The sequence below is a fragment of the Danio rerio genome, chromosome 7, assembly GCF_049306965.1.
Source record: "Danio rerio strain Tuebingen ecotype United States chromosome 7, GRCz12tu, whole genome shotgun sequence".
Classification (NCBI taxonomy): domain Eukaryota; kingdom Metazoa; phylum Chordata; class Actinopteri; order Cypriniformes; family Danionidae; genus Danio; species Danio rerio.
In genome coordinates this window covers 59212956-59238606 of record NC_133182.1, presented here as the reverse complement: position 1 = coordinate 59238606, position 25651 = coordinate 59212956, and the positions used below count along the sequence as shown (strand labels likewise).

The following is a 25651-nucleotide window of genomic DNA, read 5'->3' as shown; positions in this document are numbered from 1 at the left end:
ACTAAATTGTACGAATTAGATCATACGAATTCATATGAATTAGCCACTAAATCAAAAAGTTACGAATTGCCGTGAGATTATGTTGGTATTTCATGTTTCCAGTATTGCTAGCGCTGTGACCAGAAATATTTGGAGCCTCCTCACTTGGGTCCAGTATTATGCTTGGGTCATTAATATTAGCTGCTTAAGACAAATCAGTGAGATTTTGTCATAGTACTTTTACTTGAGTAGGGTTTATCACTACTCTTTCCACCACTGGTGGGGACCTTAATTTGACACTCGCGTAAAATTTAAATTTAACTCCACATTTAAAATGTAAAGTTAAAGGAATGTCTTACAAAAAGGTTCTTTAATAAAGACTTCCATTTACTGAGGGCTCATTTGTGCTTAATCACTTACCAACACATCTGAACACATTTTTGCAAGTAATATTGCCATTAGTGCACTTTAAGCTAAAAAATGCATTTACGTGTCCATGTTCTTTTCCTTCTCTGAGAGTGCAAACAAAACAGCCCATGTTCTATTTCACACTTTAAAAAAACTTTAATAAATAAATAAATCAAATACAATTAGTAATTAAAACAACGTTAAATCAACCATGCCTTATGGTGAAAAAGTTAATTTACATGATTTTACTTTGACAAGGAATGAATGCAGTTTTCTGGAAAGGGGGAGGCATTTAACACGATAATCATTTTATCTCGATTGTTGTTTTTTCATAATCGTTGTGGAGGCCAAAATCTAAACAATATTTTAATTAATTGATCACCCATGATTACTATTATGGTGGACTTCTAGTGAGCTTGATTTCAAGTGACTGACACTTTTCTTTGAAATGTAGCTGCTTCCATGCTTCATTTAAGTCTTGCTTAGTACTTGGGATTTTTTTGGGTGCACTATCCCTTTAACAAGTGTCTCATAGTTAGAAATGAACTAGAGTGTGTGTCAGAAATCACTTTAAAATTAAAAACTCCCTACAAATTCAAGATTATAGCTTCGACACAAACAAAATTGGTTTTGACTATCATGGGTAGAGTGAAAATGAATAAAAATGTCATTTAACAAGATTACAGATCTTTACTAACTTATATTTTTATTTATCACTTAGTTTAGTTGTCAAATAATTTACTAATGTTTGCTATTTTCACTTGTTTTTTTATTAATTTTTCCTATCTTAGCTTATTTTAGATTTGGTTTGGAAATTGAACTGTACTAACAACATTATTAAATCCCAACCAAAATACAAAGGTTTTGAGTTGTGATGAACTTATGAGGTGTGTGATTTATTATTTGAAGCGGTCATATATAAAAGCATATAGGCCTTGAAACAGACAGCCAGTAACATGTGCAGGCAGTCTTTTTGGAGGGCCAATTGTGTTAGTGAGTGTGTTTGGCTATAACCGAGTCTCCATATGAGGTCTAAAAGAGGGTGTGTGTACAGCAGCACTAAAAATACCCAAGAGGCTGTGCATATATCGTGTTGCAGCTAAACCTGTGAGAAGTGCTACATGTTGAAAAAACCCTTCACTTTTCTTTTGCAGTTTGATTTGCAAAAGCTAGAATCCCAAAAAGATGGCAGAAGCCAGTGTAGATGGAGCCAAAATGACAGGTATAGTCTGTTATGGTCAGACATGGCATGTTTTGCTGCTGTGGTGTGGGTAAAATCTTAAACATTAGACTGTATCAGTGTTGTTTCATATCGGGTTGTTGAACCAAGTGTTGGTGTGAGCATGAAGTTTAAAGTTCAAGTCTTGGTGTGTTTGTATGTTGCATACTATTGTAAAGAATGACTGTTATGATGTTTGTATGTAACTTCTGACAACTTTTTTTGTGATAAAGTTAAATATAAATAAATAATCAGTTTGTTTGGACTGACTAATCATTGTCTTATTACTAATTACACTGGCCATGTCATCTTTATGACGTCATATGTAGCCACTCTTCATTTATAGGCTTAATATGATCGTGATTTTATGTGCATGTAACTTACAGATGACCTTGGCAGTCTAGAGTAATGCAATCTGTAATGTGATATTTTTGTTATTTTTCTAACTCTTTGTTATCTGCTTCTGTAAGTAGACTATTTCCTTTGGCTTTTCCATGAAAATGTTAAGGTGTTACAGGTACATTAAAGGAGTTAGAAGATCTAGTATTACCCATTTTTAAAACTGATTTCAACATAACACAAACAGGATATTAGCACCAAATGTCAATATAAAAGAATTAATTTAATCAATAATGAAAATTGTGTTTCATTTAATCATTATTTTAATCGATAGAAAAAAACAACTACTTTATAAATTTCAATCTAAAAAATGATATAATCATATATGGTCAAGTATGATAAAATATTACCATTAATTTAATCTCATTATTTGATTTTCTTTTATAATTAAACATTAAATACAATCTATCTGTACTGAGTAGTGGTGACTGACCTGCACTTTTTAAAAAGGATGCGTTAAAGAAAACACAACCTGTATTTTTTCTTTACCCTTGTGTGATGTTCAGGATGTTTTTATCCATTCTGCGGTGAATAAGTCTTAATTTGGCCATCACTTTCTCTCTTACAGCAAATGGAATTAAAGGTGCAGTAGGTGATTGTCTTCAGAAACATTTTTTGTTGTGCTGGTTGAAAGTCTTTTCACATTCCAATAGTACTGATTAAAGTAAATGATCTAAATGTATTTTTATATTCTGGGTAAGGCATAAGACTAAAAAATGTTTGTCCAATTAAAATGTCGGGCCAATAATTCCCATAATTCTGATACGGAGCTTAAACTGTCTGTCAGCAAATGCAAATTTGAGCTACTGCGCACCTGTTTGTACGCATGCTCTGCCGTGCTGCGCGTTCACGAGAGTGATAGAGAGCGAGAGCGAGCGGTAAAAACATGCTGGATCGAAACTTGAAAAAAAATTCTGAATCAATATTGGAGTTACGTTTGCATGCTGGAGGAAGGAAGACACGTATTTCTCTTAGACAGGTAATGTTCTGTTTTGAAACTATTTTTGTCACGCAGAGCTGATGTAGATTGGGCTGTTATGAATGGGTTATAGGCTCTGAAGTGTTGTTCAGCCACTGAAATCTTCTGGTGAAAGATTGATGGGACTTTTCAGTTTCAAAAGGACCTTTTACTGCATCGACAATGTAGATTTTTATTTAGTTTAACAACAAAACATAAGTCAACAGTGCTATTCCGCCTAGCCTACTTTACTGAGCTTAAGAGTGTTTTATATTTATATCGGTTCATTTCTGAACAGTGACAACCTGTGACGCGCTCCCTATGGTGTTTACCGCTACTCTGATTTTTCGGTCAGAAATAGCATGCAAGTATGGCTTAGAGTGTAATAATGAGTAATTCCTGCATGATGAAGGCCAAGCTTTAGCTCAACACATGAGAGAGGGTTCTGCTGTCATGCGGTACGTGCGCTTGTGTTTTCAGGAGGTGTGGCTTTGGACGACAGGGGAGGGACAGTGTTTCAGAGATTTATGCTAACAGGCTAGCATTGTGGCAGATCACCTACTGCACCTTTAACCTTATTTTGACACATATTTAGGAAAAGTTATTTGAAAGTTTACAAAACCTTAATAATTAACTCTAGGCAAATTTACTACCCTTTCATTATGATCGTGGCTGTTTTTGCCCCAATGACTTGATGACACTATATAAATATGCATTCTTGATTGTTGGTGGTTTTTCCTGTTGGGAAGAGGTAGAACTTGTATGTTTTAGTGTTAAATTACTTTTACTGTTTAAATTTGAACTCAATGTTGAACACATTCATATGTTGAGGACAACACATTTTCTGTTAGTTGTAACACAAATGTGTTAAAATGATAAAATACTTCAATTTCACTAGAACTCGAAAGTTGTGAGCATGTTCAGTTACACTAAACTGGTACTCAAAACAGTTAAAATAAAACCCAACTTGTGTTACACACCTGTAATGCGTGTTAGATTAAGAACAACACATGTTGTGTAACTTTTAACACATGCAAATCGATGAGTTGAAATTAACCCAACCTGTGTTACACTCAGGCATGGGAAGATAACCGGTTAGCGCGGTTTACAAAAGTCAAGGTTTTAAAACTGCAAATATTTTCTGTTGTATCGTTTCTACAATATATATGAAAGTTTCTGTGGTTTTGTGTGTTTTACTACAAATTTATTTAATTTTTATAAAAAGACTTTTAAAAAATAACATATTTTAGAACAACATTTTTATAACATATTTTAGAATAACTTATTTTAGTAATTACAACACTGTGATACTGTGGAAACTGTTTGAAACTGACAAAATCTTATACCGGCCCATGCCTAGTTGCATTACATTTAACACACCTGTGATGCATGTTAGATTAGGGACAGCACATGTTGTGCAACTTTTCGCACTGACACAGACAGTATGATAAGATTATAATTTAGGTGAAATTGAAAAGTTCTGAGCATGTGTAGTAGCCAAAGGCTAATGCACACAATGAACCTTGCTTTTCTTTTCCTTTTTTTCAGGTGGGGGCTATTTTTACTACTGGATTAATATAAAACGTGTTGCACAGCTTTACGTATCAATTGAAAGAGATCAACATTTTGATATGTAAAAATTAAAACAAATAAAAGCAGGAGGACTGGCTAGTATTTTGAAAAAAACGGGAAACTTTTGCAAATAGCGTGTCAATTTTATGTTTAGCGAAGTCATTTTATGTAGAGTTCATGATTTTATTATAGCTGAAACAAAAAAAGTCCACCATGGATCTACTATGAAATATAACATACCTGGTAACAGTTATATGAATTTTTTGGACCTTATCTATTGTAAATAATATATAAAAATGTGAAAATATAGTAACATAGTAACATATAATATATGTTTAATAAAAAAATAAAAAAATAAAAAAATAATAAAAATTAATGAAATCCCTGCTTTTTTCTGTGCGATCAAAAATATTATTAATTTGCAATTTGGTAGTTGGCAGCAGAAGTAATATTACTTACAGTGGCATATGCGAAGTTTTATAGAACAGAAAAAAGTTAAATATAGGCTACTTCTATAAAAAAAAAGTTAAAAATATGAATACAAGTATGGTCTATATATTAGTTATGGTCTGTTTATAAAAAGTAACGCTATTTAAATAGTTAAAGCTATCAATGTATTTTTAGCAACCCCTCCAAATTTTTAAGCCCCCCTCCCCTTTGCACCCCCATCAACCCCCCTTAAAAAAAAGAATAAATAAAATAAATCCACTGTTGCCAGTTATTCTAAACTTGACTATACACACTTCTGCTGGAAGGTTCTGGCTGTGAATTCAAGTTTATGAGTTCATTATGTATTGAGAAGATTTGGTTTACTCTCCAGACCACAACAGTGTGATCTTTCTATTAAAATGATGGTCCATCAAAAATTTTTAATTTGCAGTTAATTTTACCCACTTTCAGGCCATTGAAGATGTACAGTAGCTGACTTTCTTTATTAGAAGATTTTTAGCTGAATCCATGGTTCTTGGTGGTTCATATAATATCAGTCAATTGATTTGGAATTATTTGTACATCATGTGTTTGTGACAAGGCCCACAGATTCAGATGAAAAATAGTCACCTACTATATTACTTTAATGGCCTGAGCGTGAGTACATTAACTGTATATTAGAATTTTTGAGTGAACTATCTGTTTAAATACTTTGTAACAATCTGCTCCTTCAATGGCAGCCTGCGCATCTGTTATCAGAGGTCAACCAGTAATCAGTAGGCCCACACAGAATCTGCACTCACATTGATTTTTAGCCCATCATTAAGTCTGTTTATTTACGCGTATAAATGTGTGTCCATTTTATTCATTTCTGTAATCATTTTCATTAATATTATTGACTAATATAAAAAGGTTTGTATGATTTGTTTACAATAGAGTTAGTAAAGTAATATTTTCTGTCTTTTAGTAGATATATTATATGAGAGACTGGCTTTGTTTACCAATTAAGTGGATATAATTGGATGTGCATTGTAAACATTTTAAAAAAAGTTAAAAAGGTATTATTTTTTATTTCATACATCAAGATTTTAGTTGTGTATATATACTCCAGAAAATATATTTGCATAAATCCACAGATTGTTTTACAAAATTATTTGCAGAAATGGCACAAAAAGTCTGTAGATTTTGTCTGGCCAGTTTTGAATACTATCACCACTGACAGGATTGTCTGTCTGATTTTCTTAGATTTTCATTGCATGTTCATATTTAAAGTGGAATGATGCCTTTAAGACAGGCACAGAAGTTTTGAGTGTACAGCACATCAACAAAACACATAGTAATTGTGTGTGTGTGTGTGTGTGTGTGTGTGTCTGTGTGTGTGTGTGTGTGTGTGTTTGTTTGTTTGTTTGTTTCAGAGTCTCCAGTTGAAAATACAACTGTTAGAAGTGAAAATAAGACACAGGGCAACTCCTTCTTCAGCTGGATCTTGGTGCTGGGTCTGCTGGGGGCTTGGTTGTCTGTTGGTGTCGTGTGGTTTGACATTGTTGACTACAACAGTGTGGCTGGTAAGTACATCTAAAATCACATTTGCAGGGATGCAGACTTTTAATCAGTGTGTTAATTAAATTAGGACGTAAATAATGGTGAGCATATTTTGTGCATCTTCTTTGTTACTTAAAACATCCAATGAAATGGTAGGACTAGTTTGTTGTGAAGGCACAGGGTAAAAGACACCCAACAAAAAATGAATTGTATTTTCAAACCAGGAGGAATGCATATACAGTAATTTCACATATACAGTTGAAGTCAGAGTGATTAGCCCCTGTTTATTTTTTCTCCCAATTTCTGTTTGCCGGAGAGAAGATTTATTCAACACATTTCAAGGCATAATCATTTTAATAACTCGTTTCTAATAACTAATTAATTTTATCTTTGCCATTAAGACATTAAATAATATTTGACAAAATAATTTTTAAGACACTTCTATACAACTTAAAGTGACATTTAAAGGCTTAACTAGGTTAATTATGTTAACTAGGCAGGTTAGTGTAATAAGGCAAGTTATTGTATAACGATAGTTTGTTCTGTGGACTATAGAAATAAAAATATAATATAATATAATATAATATAATATAATATAATATAATATAATATAATATAATATAATATAATATAATATGTCCTTAAAATTGGGTTTAAAAATGTATTACTGTTTTAATTCTAGCCAGATAAAACAAATAAGACTTTCTTCAGAACATTATCAGACATACTGTAAAAATGTACTTGCTCTGTTAAACATCATTTGGGAAATATTTAAAAAAGAAATAAAAATTACAAAGGGGGGCTAATAATTCTGACTTCAACTGTATACAAACTTACTCAAAGCAGCTGATTGCAAATTTGCAGTCAGTATAATAAATAAACTTATTCTATGGTTACACCTTCCATAACACTACCTCTGAGTTTTTACTTTTACTGCCATTTTTGTTTGGAAATGAGATGGTGCTCCATGTGAGTGTGGATGAAAGTAAACAGTGACATCTGAAAACGGAGGTGTGACTACTGATATTTTGCCCCCTCAATGGGTATTATGAGCCATTGCTAGGGCCTGACAGAATCTGCAGACATTTAGATATTTCTGCGCATAATTATAAAAATATTCTGCAAATTTGTGGAATGATTTTGATAGTATAGTAACTAATAACTTCATTCATTCATGTTCTTTTCGGCTTAGTCCCTTTATTAATCTGGGGTCGCCACAGTGGAATGAATCGCCAATTTATCCAACATATGTTTTATGCAGCGGAAGCCCCTTCCAGCCACATCCCATCACTGGGATCCATACACTCTCATTCACACACATACACTACGGACGTTTAAGCTTACCCATTTCACCTATACTACATATGGGGAAAACCGGAGCACTCCGAGGAAACCCATGCCAACACTGGTAGAACATGCAAACTCCACACAAAAATGCCAACTGACCCAGCCAAAGCTCAAACCAGCAACCTTCTTGCTGTGAGGTGATTGTGCTACCCACTGCACCACCGTGAAGCCCTAACTAATAAACTAAAACAAAATATATTTCTTTAAGTTACAATTTATATATAGGGTACTTTGGAATGACGATAAAATAAACAGTTTTCAATAAATGTACTGTTTTTAATCAAAGACCTTTTTTCTTTGATTCTATTACTATTTATTATTTTATTTTATTTTTTATTTTAAGGGCAACATAAAAAATATGGGTCTTCAACTGTTTAGATTTTTGTTATTTTACATTTATGATTCATTATGTATAGTAGGGCTGGGAAAAATTGCAAAAAAAATATCATGATGTCATGTTTCATATCATTTGATAATTGTTAAATATTTTTACAATCCATTTAGGAATATTAAGATTTTATTTAACCACTTTATTTTAATTTACCAACATCACTAAGACAAATAGTTTTAACAGTCAAAAACAAAAATATTCCAACAAAATATCTGATCTCTTAATAATAAAGTAAACATAAGCATTAAAGAAACTCAAACTTGATAAATAAAATGTTACAAAGTGCGTTCAATGGTGAAGTGTGAACACTGAACAATCAAAGCAAACTTTAGGGTAGATCAACAGCTATACCGTGTAAATATTAATGATAATGTAAACCTCAAACTCCAAACAAAACCAATTTACAATCTCTTCACTGCTGCTAGCCACAGCACTCGTTTTTGCATATGTTGTTATTCTGACCTGAAGTGACAAGCATGTGTACGTGGTTTTCTTGATCACTTACAGTGGAATTTACAAGAGACGCCAGGGGAGCGTGAGCGCAACTAGTTGACCACCACTTCCTCAGAGAATGACAAACAGGCAAATCATTGCTGAAACTCTGATCAAGTTTATGAAGAAAAGTAAAAAGCACTGCAGTGTTTGTGTTCGCTGTGTGTGTCTGAGGTAATTAGTCTACTGCAGACTTTTTTTCAAGTACCACCTCAGAGAAAAAAATGTCTCTTCAAGTACTACCATAATGACGAGGCAGACTAATTCCTATGATTAAGAATATTTATTATTGTCAGGCACTTTTAACATTATAAATAGTTTGAACATCAACACTGTACTGTGCTTATAGGTAAAACATAGCCTTTTCATCAATACCTGTATGAATATAGGCTATATGTAGGGCCAGACAGAATCTACGGACGTTTTTAGCTATTTCTGCAGAGAATTTTGATAAAAATCTGTGGATTTCTGCGGAATTATTTTGAGAGTATCATAACTAAAACCTTAATATGTGAAATAAAAATGATATATTTTAAACTTTTATTTAATGTTTAAAATGCAAATCCAATTATATTCACTTTATTTGGTAAACAAAGCAAGTCTCTCATATATCTATTAAAAGAAAGAAAATATTACTGTACAAACTGCATTGTACATAAATCAGATGAACATTTTCATATTATTCAATATAGTCAATAATATTTCTGTAATCAATTTAAAAACTGAATAAATTTAGATTTACACACATTGACATAAGTAAATAAACAGAATTAATGATGAGCTAATATCTGCAGAATTCTGCGTGCGCAGATTCTGTGTGGGCCTATCCATATGTCATCATATTCATAAATAAACCCGTTTTGATAAATTTTGAAATATGTTTCATGTATATGACATTTATATATTTATTTATATTTTTATTTTTGTCTTAAATATCTAAACATTAACTTGTATTTTAAAATAAATGATTTGGAATTAGATTATTAAATCCTATACAGTACGTGTGTCAAAAAAGTGAATGATTATATACACCAATACATTGCTTGACCAATTTATACGCGATTTATCTATTCATACATGTGGAATTTCTGTGATTTGAGATCTCATCTTAAGTGGACCATGGAGTTTGTGTTAATCACACAGAGACTATCTTTAATTAATTATGTTCTAGCTACAAGCTTTAAGCATGGCAAAGTTGCTTGAGTCTATGTTCTGTGTCCCGCAACATTTGAATCACATCAAGATAAATTAGCCTAAATCTCACGTAACAAATTAGTCGAAAGCCATGCAGCTTTACTTTTAATATAAGTCTTTTGTGTCTCCAGAATGTGTCTGATAAGTTTCAGCTCAAAACACCCATCAGATTTTTTATTATACCTTTTATAAGTGTCTTTTTATTCTTTTCCTAATCGGGTAGCATTTTTTTTTGTACTGCGCCTTTAAGGCTAGTCGTCCCCGCCCACATATCCAAACTTCATACCGAATGTTTTTTGATTGATATTGACAATGGTGTTTGGTCAATAAATATTGAGACTGATTTTATCGCCCAGCAGTAATATATGGCATTTTACCAATTGAAAAGATTTAGTAACAGTAACATGAGAAGCTCTCAGCCACTTTCAGTTTTTAAAAAGTAACTCTCATATGAAATAAAGTTGGAAACTCCTGGTCTTTGGTTGCATGATGCACGTTTTCTATTTTTATTTATTTATTTTACTCTTTATAACAGTTTTCAAATTAGCACAAAAAAGTCTTCATCTTTAATCATATTATTTAATCAAATTGTTTTACACAAATTGAATAAATAAAGTTAAATAAATGGGCGATGCAGTGGCGCAGTAGGTAGTGCTGACAGCAAGAAAGTTGCTGGCTCGAGCCCCAGCTGGATTAGTTGGCGTTTCTGTTGGATTTTGTATGTTCTCCCTGCGTTCACATGGGTTTCCTCAGGGTGCTTCGGTTTCCCCCACAGTCCAAAGACATGCGTTACAGGTGAATTGGGTAGGCTAAACTGTCCGTAGTGTATGAGTGTGAATGAGTGTGTATGGTTTCCCAGAGATGGGTTGCAGCTGGAAGGGCATCCACTGCGTAAAACTTATTCTGGATAAGTTGGCGGTTCATTCCGATTTGGTGACCCCGCATTAATAAACGGACAGCCAAAAAGAAAATGAATGAATGAATGAAGTTAGATAAAATATATAATTTTTAAAAATCCACCCGAACTAGATTCACCAAATAGAATAAAAAATATACATGATGTACATTTTCTAGTGTGGACTTAGAGCTTTTCAGAATCGCTAGATAAAGCGCCAATGTGGATGTGGATCATTTTTTTTCTAACGCAGCATTTGTTTTTTTTTACTAATACACAATAATTTAAGAAGGACTCATACACATGAACTAAATAATTGCATCTTTGATGCGGTACAGTTTAAAGTTTAATTGAGGAGTATAAAACATTTTAATTTAACAAATGAATTGCCTCCATTCAGTTAGAAACGTACTGTACTGTACTATACTATGGGGTTTAATTCGTTAACTGTAAAAAAAATAAAATAAAATAAACAATGTTTTTTGCTAAGATTAAAATAAAATATACTAAATTACAATTACTCTGTTGAAACTATTATATATTTTACAAATTTTAAATACTCATCATTATATCTATTTTTAGGATATATGCTAATATAGCAAAGCTAACCATAGCACACATGTACTAATATAGCAAGTTAGCTATACCACACATACTGTATCAGCATAGCAGTCTTAACATTCTGTGGCCAAAGAACATGCGCTGAATTTACATGCAATGTGAACAGACACTGATCTCTGTGCCCGTATGACTGACAAAACCACAAACAAGCAGTGGTGTTTGCAAATGCAGTTTCATTTTGGAGCCACCACTCACTTGGTTTTACAAAAGACTGTTTCTTTTCTATTTGCTCAATTCAGATGTTCTCGGAGGAGTATATGATGCTGATGGTGATGGAGACTTTGATGTACAAGATGCTAAGGTTTTGTTGGGTGAGTGCAATTGACTTTTTTTATGTGGCTTTTTAGTGCAAGACTGTGTTTCTGTTTCTTTCAGCCTTAAGGAAGTGGGCTAAACACGCTTTTCCTGTGTCACTACAGTATGTTGGTACTCTGAACTTAGTCAAATGTGTCTGCATATGAGGTTTCCTGTCATTTGATGTTGTTAGCAGATATTTTCCATGTATCTAAATAGTCTTGTCTTTGTGAAGCTGTGCATGAATCAGCTACTGCTTTCTATGGTAAACACAAATTCTATGGTAACTGTGCACACATTTACAATTGACCTGATATGCTTTTCGCAGTGAGGTTCTCACTATTGCACAGTGTGAGCTACTAGTTTTTCCACTGTCAGGTCATTGCTTAACTTTTTCAGTACTAGACTGTTACAGATGGTTTAATTTTTTCTCTGTATATTTATAAAAAATTTGTTATTTTTACACTGCTTAATATATAAGAGTATTATAAATGAGGATTCCTTTATATATATATATTAGGGCTGCACGATATTGGAAAAATCGGACATTGCGATATTTAATTTTTCTGCAATAAATATTGCCATATGATGTATATATCATTTCACCAGATAAACAAACTGCTATTTAGAAAGGATTTATTGGAGTTATTCAGTGGGGAAGCCAATTATGCATGAAATGTAATAAACAAAATACAAGCTTAGACAAATACAAAAGAGCAAAGACAGTAGTGGGCTAGTAGTATTTTATGGCTTTCAGGGCAGTCAAATAGTATTTAAAGTACAGAATGTGAGTAATCAATGTAAAATAACACTGCAAAAGGCTTTACTGTTTAAATCATTCAATAAAAGTATTCTTATATTCTTATAAGTTTCCGAATAATTTGAACTCTATCAGGGATTAAAAACGTGCAAATGATACAGTTTCACTCTAATATGTTTAAACTTTGCAATAACTTCACAATGTTCTGAACTCTTGGTCAACTATATTCATAACTCAACATTTCATATACTCTGACTATTGTGGAAGTGCTCATCCCGATATTGATGCTAAAACAATATATTGTGCAGCCCTAATTTTTCACCATTTCTCTGTGAACAATTTATTTGTTTATTTGTATAAATTTTTATTCATTTATTTTTTGCATTTAAACAAAAGAGTTTTATTAAACTGATATATACTAAGTAAAATAAGAGTTTAGTTTAAACTTGCATTTAAATTCAAAAAAGTTAAAAAATAAAAACAAAAAATATATATATTTATGTGTGTATGTTTCTTTTGATTATTCAAGTTTATTAATGTTATTCAGTGTTGTTCCTCAACATATTAAATTGGGTGTACAAATCTTTGGAATATGATTTTTTTTATTTTTAATTTAAAAGTAACCATATGATCTTGCTAGCTCACATTACCAGTTTTGTGGTGAACAATTCATCTGTGCATGTCATTAGAAAAGAAAATTGTTTGCCTTTGTAATCATTAATTTTAATCTGATAATGCAAAGTACAGGATTTTGAGGTAGTGGGCGTGGCTGATATACTTAACCATGCCCATGACAACAAACAGAAATGGTGAGCAGGAGTCTGCAATAACTCTTCTAAAACCCCTTTCCTAATCTTTCTGAATAAAACGCCTACTTTACTACATCCATTTAGCCCGCGGTAGAAAAAACAAGCCAAGCCCACTGTTTACTCATTTCAAATTCTGTCTCTGTCACAATACAAAAAAAAATGATCACAGATTTCGGCTCATTGGGACTTTAATGTTTCAGATCAATAAGCACATTTAAATATTAGTCAAAGATAACACAAGGAAACAGATTGCTTTTGTTTTAGATTTTTGTTTTTAAAGGAAAACTAAATACAAAAACCACATAGCCATGTGTAAAAAAAAAAAAAAAAAGGTTTAGAATCATGAATTCTGCTGTGTTCAAAAATATCCTAAAGGAGACTATCCCGCCATCTGTTAGTGTCCTTAAGCTGAAGCAAACTTAGGTTATGTAGCAGGACAATGATTTAAAGCACAACAGTAAGTACTATTTTAAATTGACTTTGGAGCGGTCTAGTCAAAGTCCTGATGTGAATCTAATTGAGATGCTGTGGCATGACCTTAAAAAGGCAGTTCATGCTTGAAAACCCCCCAATGTGTCTGAATTACAACTATTCTGCAACGATGAGTAGGCCTAAATTCTTCCTCATTGCTGTAACAGAATCTTTGTAAGTTGATTCATTGCGATTCATTGTTGCTGCTAAGAATGGCCCAACCAGTTAATAGGTTTAGAGGGCAAAGACTTTTTCACAAAGAACTATGTAGTTTTGCACTTTACACTACTATATACAGTATCTAACCCTTTTCAACAATAGAATTACTTTCTAACTTTTTTAAATGCAGTAATTGTTTTAGTGAAAAACAATACTGCTGGTGGATCTCGAGTAAAGATCAACCTGCACCTGCAGCAAGTACATATTCTCTAGGTCATATCTCTTGGCTTTATGTACCATCTGTTGAAATGTTTCTCACAGTTGTTAATGCACGATGTCATCAAGCGTAGGAGTTATGATCATGTAATATGATTGACAGATCAAGAACAAATGAGTGCTTTCTGACTTCTAACAGATGCACATGGAAGAAATGCACTGTGATCTGTAAGCTATTTTTTAGCTCTGCAAGGCACACGTTTCTGTGGATAATTTATACAAATGATACTCAGTATTTTTAAATACAAATTTAAATACAAAAATTCAACATGAGAATAAATCTGTTCTGAGTAAGATAACAATGATAATGAGAGAATCCATTCTCTTTTCTTCTCTTCAGCATTTACACTGATTTTCAAACATCAGCAACAAGTTTTGCAAAACAGCAGCAGATTCCTTGTAGTGATCTAAAGCTCAAAACTGGATGAACTGCACTTTTTTGCTTGATAAAAGATAAACATACTGGCCAGAATAACTTGTGGTATGTGGTATGAATACTGTAGTTCTATAGCGATCTGTTCATCTGTTCACCCATAAAAGGAATATTAGCTTATTACAGTGCTGATAGAAAATTATCATACCACTTTGAAATGGTTGTTTTATCTGTCAAACTGCCTGAAATCAAACCACATTTCAAACAACTTGTACAGATTTATTTACAATTTTGGTCTTACAACATTTAACCAGTGGACAGAAAAGCACTACTACTTCTTCAAACTAATTCACATGAGTTTTTTTTTTTATAAAAGTTGATTTCTTGCAACAGAGCAAGTTTGCTTTACCAAACAAGGCATTTTACTTATTCATTTTGATTAATTCTTTGGAATGTATTTAAATGATATTTTACATTAATGATTATAAGGATTATAATGTGTACATGCAGCTAAAATAAGCTAAAATTAATTACATTTTCCAGGGTGCAATGTGAGAAAAGCTATACTGTAGGTTTTCATAGAGTATGAGAATTTTCTTAAGGCACTGTAACTACTCAACCATCATTTCGTCCCATTTCACTGAGACCTTTGTTCTTCTTTAGAACACAAATTAGGGTATTTTAGATAAAAGTTCACCAAAGTTCACTTAAAGTTCGAGGGCTCCCTCATCCTCCATAGACGGTGACTTCAGTGGTTCAACAGTAATCATACTAAGCTCTAAGTACACTTTTGTTTTTACCAAAAAACTGTAAAAAGAAAAAAAATTATCTACAAAAGTCTTTAAGTCAAGAGCAGTGAGTGGATTTTGTCCTTTTGTTGTTTGATTAATAATAAAAACAGCAGCAGGAATATTGCACGCTGTCACTAAGAATAGTGCGGCTCCGATATGGTTTCTCTTTCACGTGTCTTTTGATTCTCAACTTGTTTGTTTATTACACAAATTAGGATTAATATGAATAATCACTAAACACCGTGCATGTATTTGACCATTAAAGCGCTCGCATTAAGATGGCGTTAGATGTGCGTGTGCTCTGCTGTCCGAGGCTAAGCATGGACCACGCGCAACACAGACACACAAACACACACACAATACCTGTCTGAGGCTAAACGCAGCCCGCACACACACACACACAACAGCACGTGCTCTTTTGCGCTTTTTAAAAATATGAATGATGCGCATCCCATGCTGCAAAAGTTACATTACAGCACATCTTTCAGTCACTTTCACGTGGAACTGGAAAGGAGGCGGTACATGGAGTAATTGTTTATCTCGATTAATGTTTTTTCACAATCGTAAGAAGCCGTAATCGAAATTGAAACCGGATTTTCGATTAATTGCACAGCCCTACCGTCTAGTGCGCTTATACTGCATAAAAATAGAAAAGTGTTCTGTCTACATCAACATGAACAGTTTAAACACAGGAGTTCATGAGTAGTTAATGAGTAGTTAATAGTAATGTGCCTCTCTAAGTAAAGTCATGACATAATAATTACAGCTCATGAGTTCCTATTTTTTACATTTAGTTTAAATTTAAATGTTAATACCCTTATTTCACGCAGCTGCCATTTTAAAACACGAAAGCAAGATTTTGGTGGGAAGAAACCCGGAAGTGTAGGATCAACACTGTAAACATTGCAATAACATAGTGTGGACTACAAACCTCCAGCTGTTGCTGCGATTTCAAAATGCAGATGTGGTGCAAACATCAATTTAATATAATTCAGTTCAGTTTAGTTTAATTTAAACATTTTAAAGCATATTAGGCAATAAACAACATTATAATCTCTTTAAGAGTCATATTCTTAAGTGTCCTCCTAGGCTTCAGTTCATGGCAGCAGGTACACACCACAACGCTGATTTGCCACAATATTCACCTGTTTAAAATAAATTAAATGAAATTGGCTGCGAAGGTCATCAGTATACCGCTCTTCACAGGTTGCAAACACAGATAGACAAACATTGGAATGTTTTAGAGTCATAAGGATCAGTCGATTCATCAGCAGATCGCTCGTCTGTGTTTGCAGTCTGTAAACATCAGTGAAGTGTGGTGAACTGATGACTTGCACGGCCAATAACAGTAATTTCTGTTGAGCACTTGAACACAATGGCAAATCAGCTGTGTTTAAGAACGCCATCAACATTGCTTAAATGTTAACGGGAAATGGACTTTTTTTTACGGTTCAGTACCGAAATTTTGTATTGTGACAAGTCTAACATAGTGAAAGAATCAGTTTATTAACTTGAGTTTGATAAATGGAATCTAAAACATGTGTTTGGGAAAGAAAACATTAGCTAACTAGCGCCATTTGCCTTAACTAGGCTGGAAATGGGGTCCAATATCCTTTTTTATTTTCACTATTCATTCAGAACCGACCTTCAGGTCACTCTGAAGGCGGTGAAATGATAAATTTGTGTCACTTTTTCTTTGCTGTTAATATGCACAACATTCCTGTTTGACTTTCTCTGTGATACTTCAGAGTTGCTTCCCTCCGCAGCCTCGATTTCACTGTTTAAAATGGCGGCCATGTGAAATCAGTCTATTCATACATTAAATACAACATGTGCTAGCGAATTATTAAGGAAGCCGTTATTTACACACAAACTCTAGTGAGCCATGTTGTAGTTTTTTATTTATTTATTTACTTATTTATGTATTTATTTATTTATTTTAATTAGCTTTTGGTATGCTCATAAGCAAGGCCTTTGCTTTTGATATTGGTGGGGAATCTGGGGACCTATGAATCTCTTGCTGCCACCATCTACACTTACGTGTGTCAACCTTTTCACACACCTTATTCTTGCAAGGTAAAATCCCCCTGCAGTTTTGGCGCTGCATACATCTGAAAGTAGCTACAGCCACTCACATGACAGCACTGGAAGACACAACCAAGCACATTGTTCATATGTGTTTTGGGTTGGAAGGACTTGAGTAGAATATGGGATTTAACCGTTTATGCATGTCTAGGTTAATGTTGACAGAGTAAATTTTATTTTACCTTATTTATTTTATTATGTGAATTAAATTATTGGTGGCGACAGTTCAATAGTCGGTGGATATTGGTGGGCACATGTCCCTCCTGTCCATGCTAATTCTAACAACATAGGCTTATTCTGTAAATGGAACCCTATATAGATTCCTGGAGATTGCGATTTATGTAGCCAGAAGTACGTATGACTGCTTACCTCTGTATAAACGCAGAGAGTTGACTAAGCTATTGGGTTCGAGTCCGGTCAAGACCGTTCCAGAAAGCATGTAAGACAAAAAATAAAATAAACAATAAATAACAGGGTGAGAATATGGTAAAACATGAAAACGTGGTAAAAAAAAAAAGATTAGGGCTTTTCTTTTTCTTGATTGCCTTTCAAAACACTTTCAGTTGGGTCTAGAGAAGTTGGTAGGTGGTGGTCAATCAGTGCTTTTTAAAACAGTATCAGTTGGGTTTAGGGAAGGGGGTGGGTTGGGAGATCGGTCGGTTGGTCAGTCAGTCAGTGGATAGTGCTCTCTGGTGCATTTGTGAAAGCAAAACCTGTAAAAACATAGCTCCTGGGACTTATTTGGCACTCTTCAGTGTAGGGGTACATTTTTTAGAATGAGCCTGGGTTGACGCCCCTACTTATAAGTGAAACATGCTTCTGGTGTATTTAAAATAGTTGATTATAACAGCCTTATATCACATTGAATGGTTGTCTGTGTATATGCAAATGGGTTTTTCTATTTATTATGATTTCTCCCCTTTAGAGAATGCTACCGTCGCCAAGGAAAAAACTATAAGAAAAAATGTCACATTGGAAGGAGACAGTATCCAAGCAGCCCATTCCAAGCTGACCTGTAAAGATTGTTTTTTTAATGGCTATAGCATGGACATTGATTTGTCTTTGTGCTTTTGGATTGTACTTAGTGTTTGCTTGCACTGAGAAAGGTGCAATAAGTTTGAGGTTGTAGCATTTGTGTATGGCATGGTGGAAGGTGTCCACTGGTGTGCTGTTTGAGGTCTTTGAAGAAACTTGACTGAAATGGATTCATGAGACTAGAGTGCAGTGGTTAAAATTAGTTTTGAAATAGTTAATGCATGTATTAACGTGAACTAAGATTAAACAATACTTGTACGCAATTAATTAATCATGGTTCAACAGTTACTAATGCATTAGTAAATCCAAAGTTGTGTTTGTCAAAGGGATAGTTCACCCGAAAGTGAAAATGCTGTCATCATTTACTCACCTATTACTTGTTTTAGACCTTTATGAGTTTCTTTTTTCTGTCGAACACAAAAGAACCACTGACCTCTTTAGTATTTGTTTGTCCCAGTATGGAAGTCAATGGTTAAAGGTTTCTTTAAAATATCTATATTTGTCTTCAGTGGCAGAAAGAAACTTATAAAGGTTTGGAGGGTGAGTAAATAGTGAGTCAATTTTCATTTTGGGGTGAACTATCCCTTTACCATTAGTTAATGCACCGTGAGTTAACAAAAACTAATAAACATTTTTAGTTAATTAATGTTAACAAAGATTAACAAACACTGTAATGTATTGTTCATTATTTGTTCATGTCAGCAATACATGCACTAATATTATGTAACGGAACCTTTTAAACCGCTAACAAGTTTTCTTTTGGTTTTTGGTTCTTCAGTTTAGATTTATCATTTAGGATTCTGCTAATGGTTGTTTGTACACAAAAATGTATTAATCAACTGTAAAGGTTTGTTGTTCTGAGCATGTTTTCTCTAATTTGTTAAGTGCGACATTTGCTTATTTTGCATCTAAACCGAAGTGCTTTTTATAATTGACATTTTTTTCTCTTTCTGTGCAGATGAGAGAGTTAAAGAAGTTGGGTTAAAAAGAGAAGGAGGTACTTAGCATGTGTTCTGGAGTTCTGGTGTAGCACAGTTAATAAGATTTAGTTAAGCTTTTCCTAGCATGTTTTAATTGCGAAAATCAGTTTTTAAAATGTCAGTTATGGGTTTCATTTTTGTTATTTGATATAATGAAAATAATACTGTAAAGAATTTTTGTCACACTGATGTTGTTACAAAACCTATATGACATTTTAAATAATATTTGAGTGTGGATGTTTGTGTGTGTGTTAGGGGTGCAACAATACAGATTGTTTACAGTTTGTGTTTGGTTTTAGGGTCACCAGTTCGATATGATTTGGTATATGAAATGTTTAGTATAAAATATAAAAAATCTAAAATCTAAAAATAGGAGATTTTTAAATTACCCACTTTGAAAGTTATAACTCAATTGAATGGGCATTATCGCATTCAATTAGTAGGCTCAGAAGGCTCAGATGGTAGGCTCAGATTGGTAGGCTCAGAAGGCTCAGATGGTAGGCTCAGAAGGCTCAGATGGTAGGCTCAGAAGGCTGTTCAGTTTTTACATTACTGTGACGGTTGGGGTAGACGTTAATAAAACACAATTAATAGGAAATTTAAGAAATAAAACTTAATAACTTTTGTTAATTTCCTGCCGCAGCCGTATGTGATCTAAAGCTGATTACATTTACATTTACATTTAGTCATTTAGCAGACGCTTTTATCCAAAGCGACTTACAAATGAGGACAAGGAAGCAATTTACACAACCAAGAGCAACAATGAATAAGTGCTATAAGCAAGTTTCAGGTCTGTAAAGTCTAAGAAGGGAAGTATTAGTAGTATTAGTATTTTTTTTTTTTTGTACAGTTAGTGTGATAGCCTATGTGGATGGATGATAACAGCCCTCTGAGCCTACTAGTAGATGCAGAAGCCCCCTACTGGCCTATATTTATCTGCTGATAACCACTGATAACGTCCATTCAATCGTGTGATAATATTCTAATTGGCTGGTCAAATAAAAAAATATACAATTACATGCAAAAAATGAATACAATATTGAATACACAAGTCAGGTACATTGACACAAGTATTCATCGTTATTTAGCTTTTTTTGTTGAGAAGCAAGATTCTTTTGTTGAGAAGCAAGACTAACTTTTATTCTCCTGTTCAAATAAAGCACTTCTTAAATATCCCTCGGAAGTTCTCTTTTCACTTTGAGGTTCAATGTTTAAATAACAAAAGCTTATAAAATTGGTTTAAAGAGGAATAGTGCCATGGGCTTCTGGTCCCATGTGAGCTCACTTGCTGACATGCGGTACACATCACTTTCACATTTACATGAAAGTGTCCCTAACTTTAGCTCTCCCTGATGGGACATTTACTCGTGGGGAGCTATGTTTCAGCCCATGGACATACACTTACCGGACACTTTAGTAGGTACACCTGTCCAACTGCTCATTAATGCAAATTTCTAATCAGCCAATCACATGGTAGCAACTCAATGCATTAAGGCACGTAGACATGGTTAAGACGATCTGCCGTAGGACAAACCAAACATCAGAATGAAGAAGAAAGGTGATTTAAGTGACTTAAAACGGGGCTAGTCGGAGTGTTTCAGAAACTGCTGATCTACTGGGATTTTCACACACAACCATCTCTAGGGTTTACAGAGAATGGTACGAAACAGAGAAAATATCCAGTGAGCAGCAGTTCTGTGGGCGCAAATGCCTTGTTGATGCCAGAGGTCAGAGGAGAATGATCAGAGTGGTTCAGTAACTCAAATAACCACTCGTTACAATCAAGGTATGCAGAAGAGCATCTGTAAATGCACAACACGTCCATTCTTGAGGTGAATGGGCTACAGCAGCAGAAGACTACACTGGGTGCCACTCCTGTCAACTAAGAACAGGAAACTGAGGCTACAATTCTTACCAAAATTGGACAATAGAAGATTGGAAAATGTTGCCTGGTCTGAGTCTTGATTTCTGCTGCGACGTTTGGATGGTAGAGTCAGAATTTGGTGTCAATGACATGACAGCATGGATCTATCCTGCCTTTTATCAACAGTTCAGGCTGCTGGTGGTGGTTTAATGGCATAGGGATATAATGGGGATATTTTCTTTTTACGCTTTGGGCCCATTAGTACCAATCAAGCATCTTCTCAACACCACAGCCTACAGTACCCGAGAATTGTTGCTTACCATGTCTATCTCTTTATGACCACAGTGTACCCATCTTTTGATGGCTACTTCCAGCAGAATAACACACTATGTCATAAAGCGTGAATCATCTCAGACTGATTTCTTGAACATGACAATGAGTTCACTGGACTCAAATGGCCTCCACAGTCACCAGAACTAAATCCAGTAGAGCGTCTTTAGGATGTGGTGGAACGGGTGATTTGCATCATGGATGTGCAGTTAAAAAATCCACAACTGCGTGATGCTATTATGTCAATATGGACCAAAATTTCTGATGAATATTTCCTGTTGCTTGTTGAATCTATGGTACAAAGGTTTAAGGCAGTTCTGAAGGCAAATGGGGGTCCGACCCAGTACTAGTAAGGTGTACCTAATAAAGTGGGCGGTGAGTACATGCAAAGAGCCAGTTCATAGAGTAATTAAAGAAATGGGGAGAACCCAAGATAAGAAATGGGGAGAACGCCCAAAAAAGAATGAAGTTTCCATGTCTATCGAACCTCGAAGGTCGTATCAATTTGTTTAGATTTTTATAAGTATTGTGACATCCTTAGTGGGTAATATCTACGTGTGTGTGTGTGTGTGTGTGTGTGTGTGCGCGCAATTTTAAGGAATCAACATTTTTCCTGTTATTTTTTGTTGTTTTGTCTGTGTACACACTGAAAGGAATTTGTTTTTGGTAACAGCATATACCAAGGCTGTGTGATTAATCTTAATTAAAGTGCTAATGAGATTTTAGCAAAGCTGCAGTTGTCATGCATATCTTGTCAGGGCAAAACAGTTGTGTGATCATTACTAAATCTTCTTCATAAGACACACACAGAAACTCCAAAACCCCATAAAGTGATATAGGAAACTCATTTTAAGGGCTTCATTAATTCAGCGTGACAAATAATCATGTAATCAAGTAACCATTGAACCATCTCATAAAAGGATTTATTTTAAACACTCGACTGACTTTGTAGTCAACCCTTGTTATATGGGATTTTCAAGTGCAGCATTAGCCGTAATTCCCTTTCAGGTTGGGAACTCCAACATTGTTAAAATCATTGCAGGGATTTGCCAGATGACCAATCACTCTGAAAAGTAAAAAAAATAGGCCAATGAATGCCTATGAATTGGCAGAGAAGGTCCTACACCAGTTGAGTATATAGCAAAAAGCTGAGACCTAGAGTTTCAGTGGCTGCATCGAGTAGGGTGACAAAGCATTCAGCCAAGCATTCAGCCGTTCCTGGGTGTTTTACTGGATGCGCATAAAGAGTCACTGCAAGGGCATGACTGTTGCTCAGTTAAGATCACGTCTTGCACTTGTTGAGCTGTCATGTTCAGAGGGAAGTGTGAGTCTGCCACTCTCTCTGGACCAAGGACCGGGACCCTGGACATGATAACTATGCTTTTCCATGTAGATTTGGTAGTTGGTTTGGAGGTGGTCCTCCAACTCAGCAGCCGGACCCAATAGAGGGGTGTGATATGAAGCAAGTCTCCTGTCCCTCTCTTCCCGGTGGTAAATAAAGAGTTCATACAGGAGGGTGTTTTTCTCCACTTGGTTCTCGAGCCCCCACTCTCACCTTCCTTGACTGTGGGGTGGCCCTGTGTTAAAGCTATCACCCAAGTGGAGAGTGAAATTACAGGACTGCTGCATGTCTGGGACGCACCGCCTTTCAGCTCACAAACTCGATGTACCCTGCCATAGCTCAGACTCCATTCTCTCATGCCTCCAACCCCCCAGTGAGATCCTGAGAAAGAAGTGAGGGCCCGTCTTCCAAAGAAAGCACTCCCCATCCTGGGTTGCACTGGTGATGCATCAGCGATTGTTCCAATGATTCTGTCTTCTGTTGCGCCACTTCGGCTCAACTAGACCTGGGTTTCAGAACTCACACTCCTTGCGATGGCCCTCCCTGGCACATTTTTCTAAGGATGGACTCGCTTTCTCAGGGGTGGATCAGCACCCAGATATCTGAAACCATAAACAGACGTGGAAAAACTTGGGTGATCTACTGAGACAGTTGCTCAGGCTAGATCACCCTCAAAGAGTTATGCCTACAGCCTGTAGTAGCAGAATCTATTCGTTGAAGGGTTTGTTTCTCCCAAGAAACTCCATAAGATCACTCCCGGACCAGTGTTGTGTTTTCCTTCCTTTAGGAAGAGCTGGAGCAGAGTCACTCTGCATTGAAAGTCTATATTGCTCCAGGTGGTGGCACCCTAGAAGGCATAACCTGGTAAACTGATTCCTCAGTTGTGAGGCGGCTAAAAATGTACCCATCCACCTCTCATGCCCACTTGGGATTTCTCTGTAGTCTTCTCATGACTGCAGAGAAATCCATTTTTACCACTAAACTCAGTATATTTAAGAGTTTATTTGATTAGGACAGCTTTGATGGTCACACTGGCTTCTATTAAGCGAGTCGGGGACCTGGAGGCATTTTCAGTCAACAAATCTTGCCTGAAATTTGGGCCAGTTATGTTATCTGGAGACCCTGGCTCGGCTATGTGCCCAAGGTTCCAACCACTCATTTTAACACCATTTTAAAACCTAGCAGGGAACTTGCAAGTGCTGCCACTTCTTTGCTGTGTCCTGTTCGTGTTCTGCGATTATTTAAAAAAAAATTTTTATTATTATTATTTTATATAGCACTTGGTCCCTTTTTAACAGATATCTGTAGAGCTGCATGCTGGCACATTTGCAAGATTTTAGAACTCTTTGGCTGGAGCAGATTTCCTCCCGATTGTTGGATAAGGCCAGTCAGTCAGAAGTAAGCAAGGCTCTGTGTTGAAAATTTTGGCTGCAGCATTCTTCTTAACCCCAAGATGCATGCACTTAATCACCTTTGCTAGTAAGTTTCACATCTGGTGAACCCTAAAGCCTGATTTATACTTCTGCGTCAGGTGACCGGCGTAACCCACGGCGTAGGCAACGCGGGTGGCTGTGCATTTATACTTCTGCGCGCTGTCTCTGTTGGTCTGCATTAACACTTCTGAAACGCTAGTGGGCAGTGAGGTGTTAATGGTTCTCTGTGTCGAGTTTCTTCGCGGCTTTTTTGCTTTTCCTGAACACTTCCGGGATGTACAAGTGGCTTAAACTCGCTCATTTTGAGGCAGGAACCGGCGGACGTGCAACAACTTTAACTATGAGGTAAACACAAAACAAAACTTTCCATCCGGAGCTCCTTCACGGGACTCCCCACCTGTAAACAATCGCTCGCGCCATTCACGCGGCTCTCGGTCCCACCTAGACTCGTCAGCGCTACCAAGCCACACCAATCACAGAGCTTACGCTACGCGTCGTTGCGACGTGTAGTTACATTTTTTGAGAGGTGCACGTCAGTGACGGCCACGGCGACGGGCTATGTGTCAGCGCCGTAGCATACGCCGGCGTTTGACACAGAAGTATAAATCAGCCTTAAGGAGTTCCTTCAAGGCCCCCAACATCTGACTCGGAGGAGGATCTGGATGTTTGGCCCATTATATTGTCTGGGTTGCCTGTTTGGTCAACCCGCATTTTGGCAATCAGGGCCTGTTATGTGCATCCCCACTTGGTGATGTCATATGCTTAGTCAGCCACTGTGAAGTCCCCCTCACAGGCTGGACCTTGTCTTCCCCAACAGCTAACCACCCTGCTCATATGTTTTGCTCCCCCTGGGTTAGGGCTAGGAGGGAATGGAGGCATTACGTTTCGGTGCCACAGTTGCAGAATGACCTGCTGAAAGCTAGTGCGATTGCCTACTTAGTGCATAAGTCTCACAGGAGCTTCTTCTGGTGCTGTTATATAATTAGCTGATCAATGAGCAGCCTCACCTGGAAAAGAGATTCATTCATTTGCCAATTTGTTACTCTCCAGAGTGATTGGTCATGTTGTGATTGCCCGTAATGTTTTTAACATGTCTCCATTCCCTCTTTCAGGGAACAAGAGTTTTGGCAGTTTCTGAGACGTTTATTAAAAAATTATGCAAACAGCTTTTATCACAGAGTGATTATTTCAATATCTGATTAA

General features: G+C 35.6%; 1 protein-coding gene across 8 annotated transcripts in view; it reads left to right on the top strand.

Moving 5' to 3' along the window:
• unm_hu7910 (un-named hu7910) overlaps window positions 1-25651 on the top strand; it is a 64809-nt gene that overhangs the window by 5961 nt on the left and 33197 nt on the right. Inside the window, exons 2-6 of one of the 8 annotated variants that reach the window (XM_073907372.1) lie at window positions 1542-1609; window positions 6380-6529; window positions 11686-11757; window positions 18390-18479; window positions 19458-19496. In XM_073907372.1, coding sequence (XP_073763473.1) covers window positions 1573-1609; window positions 6380-6529; window positions 11686-11757; window positions 18390-18479; window positions 19458-19496 — 388 coding nt within the window. In that variant the 5' untranslated portion in view covers window positions 1542-1572. Of the gene's footprint in view, window positions 1-1477; window positions 1610-6379; window positions 6579-11617; window positions 11758-18389; window positions 18480-19457; window positions 19497-25651 lie in introns of those variants that run through there. The other 7 variants (XM_009303520.5, XM_073907375.1, XM_068222742.2 and 4 more) reach the window with 7 other exon arrangements.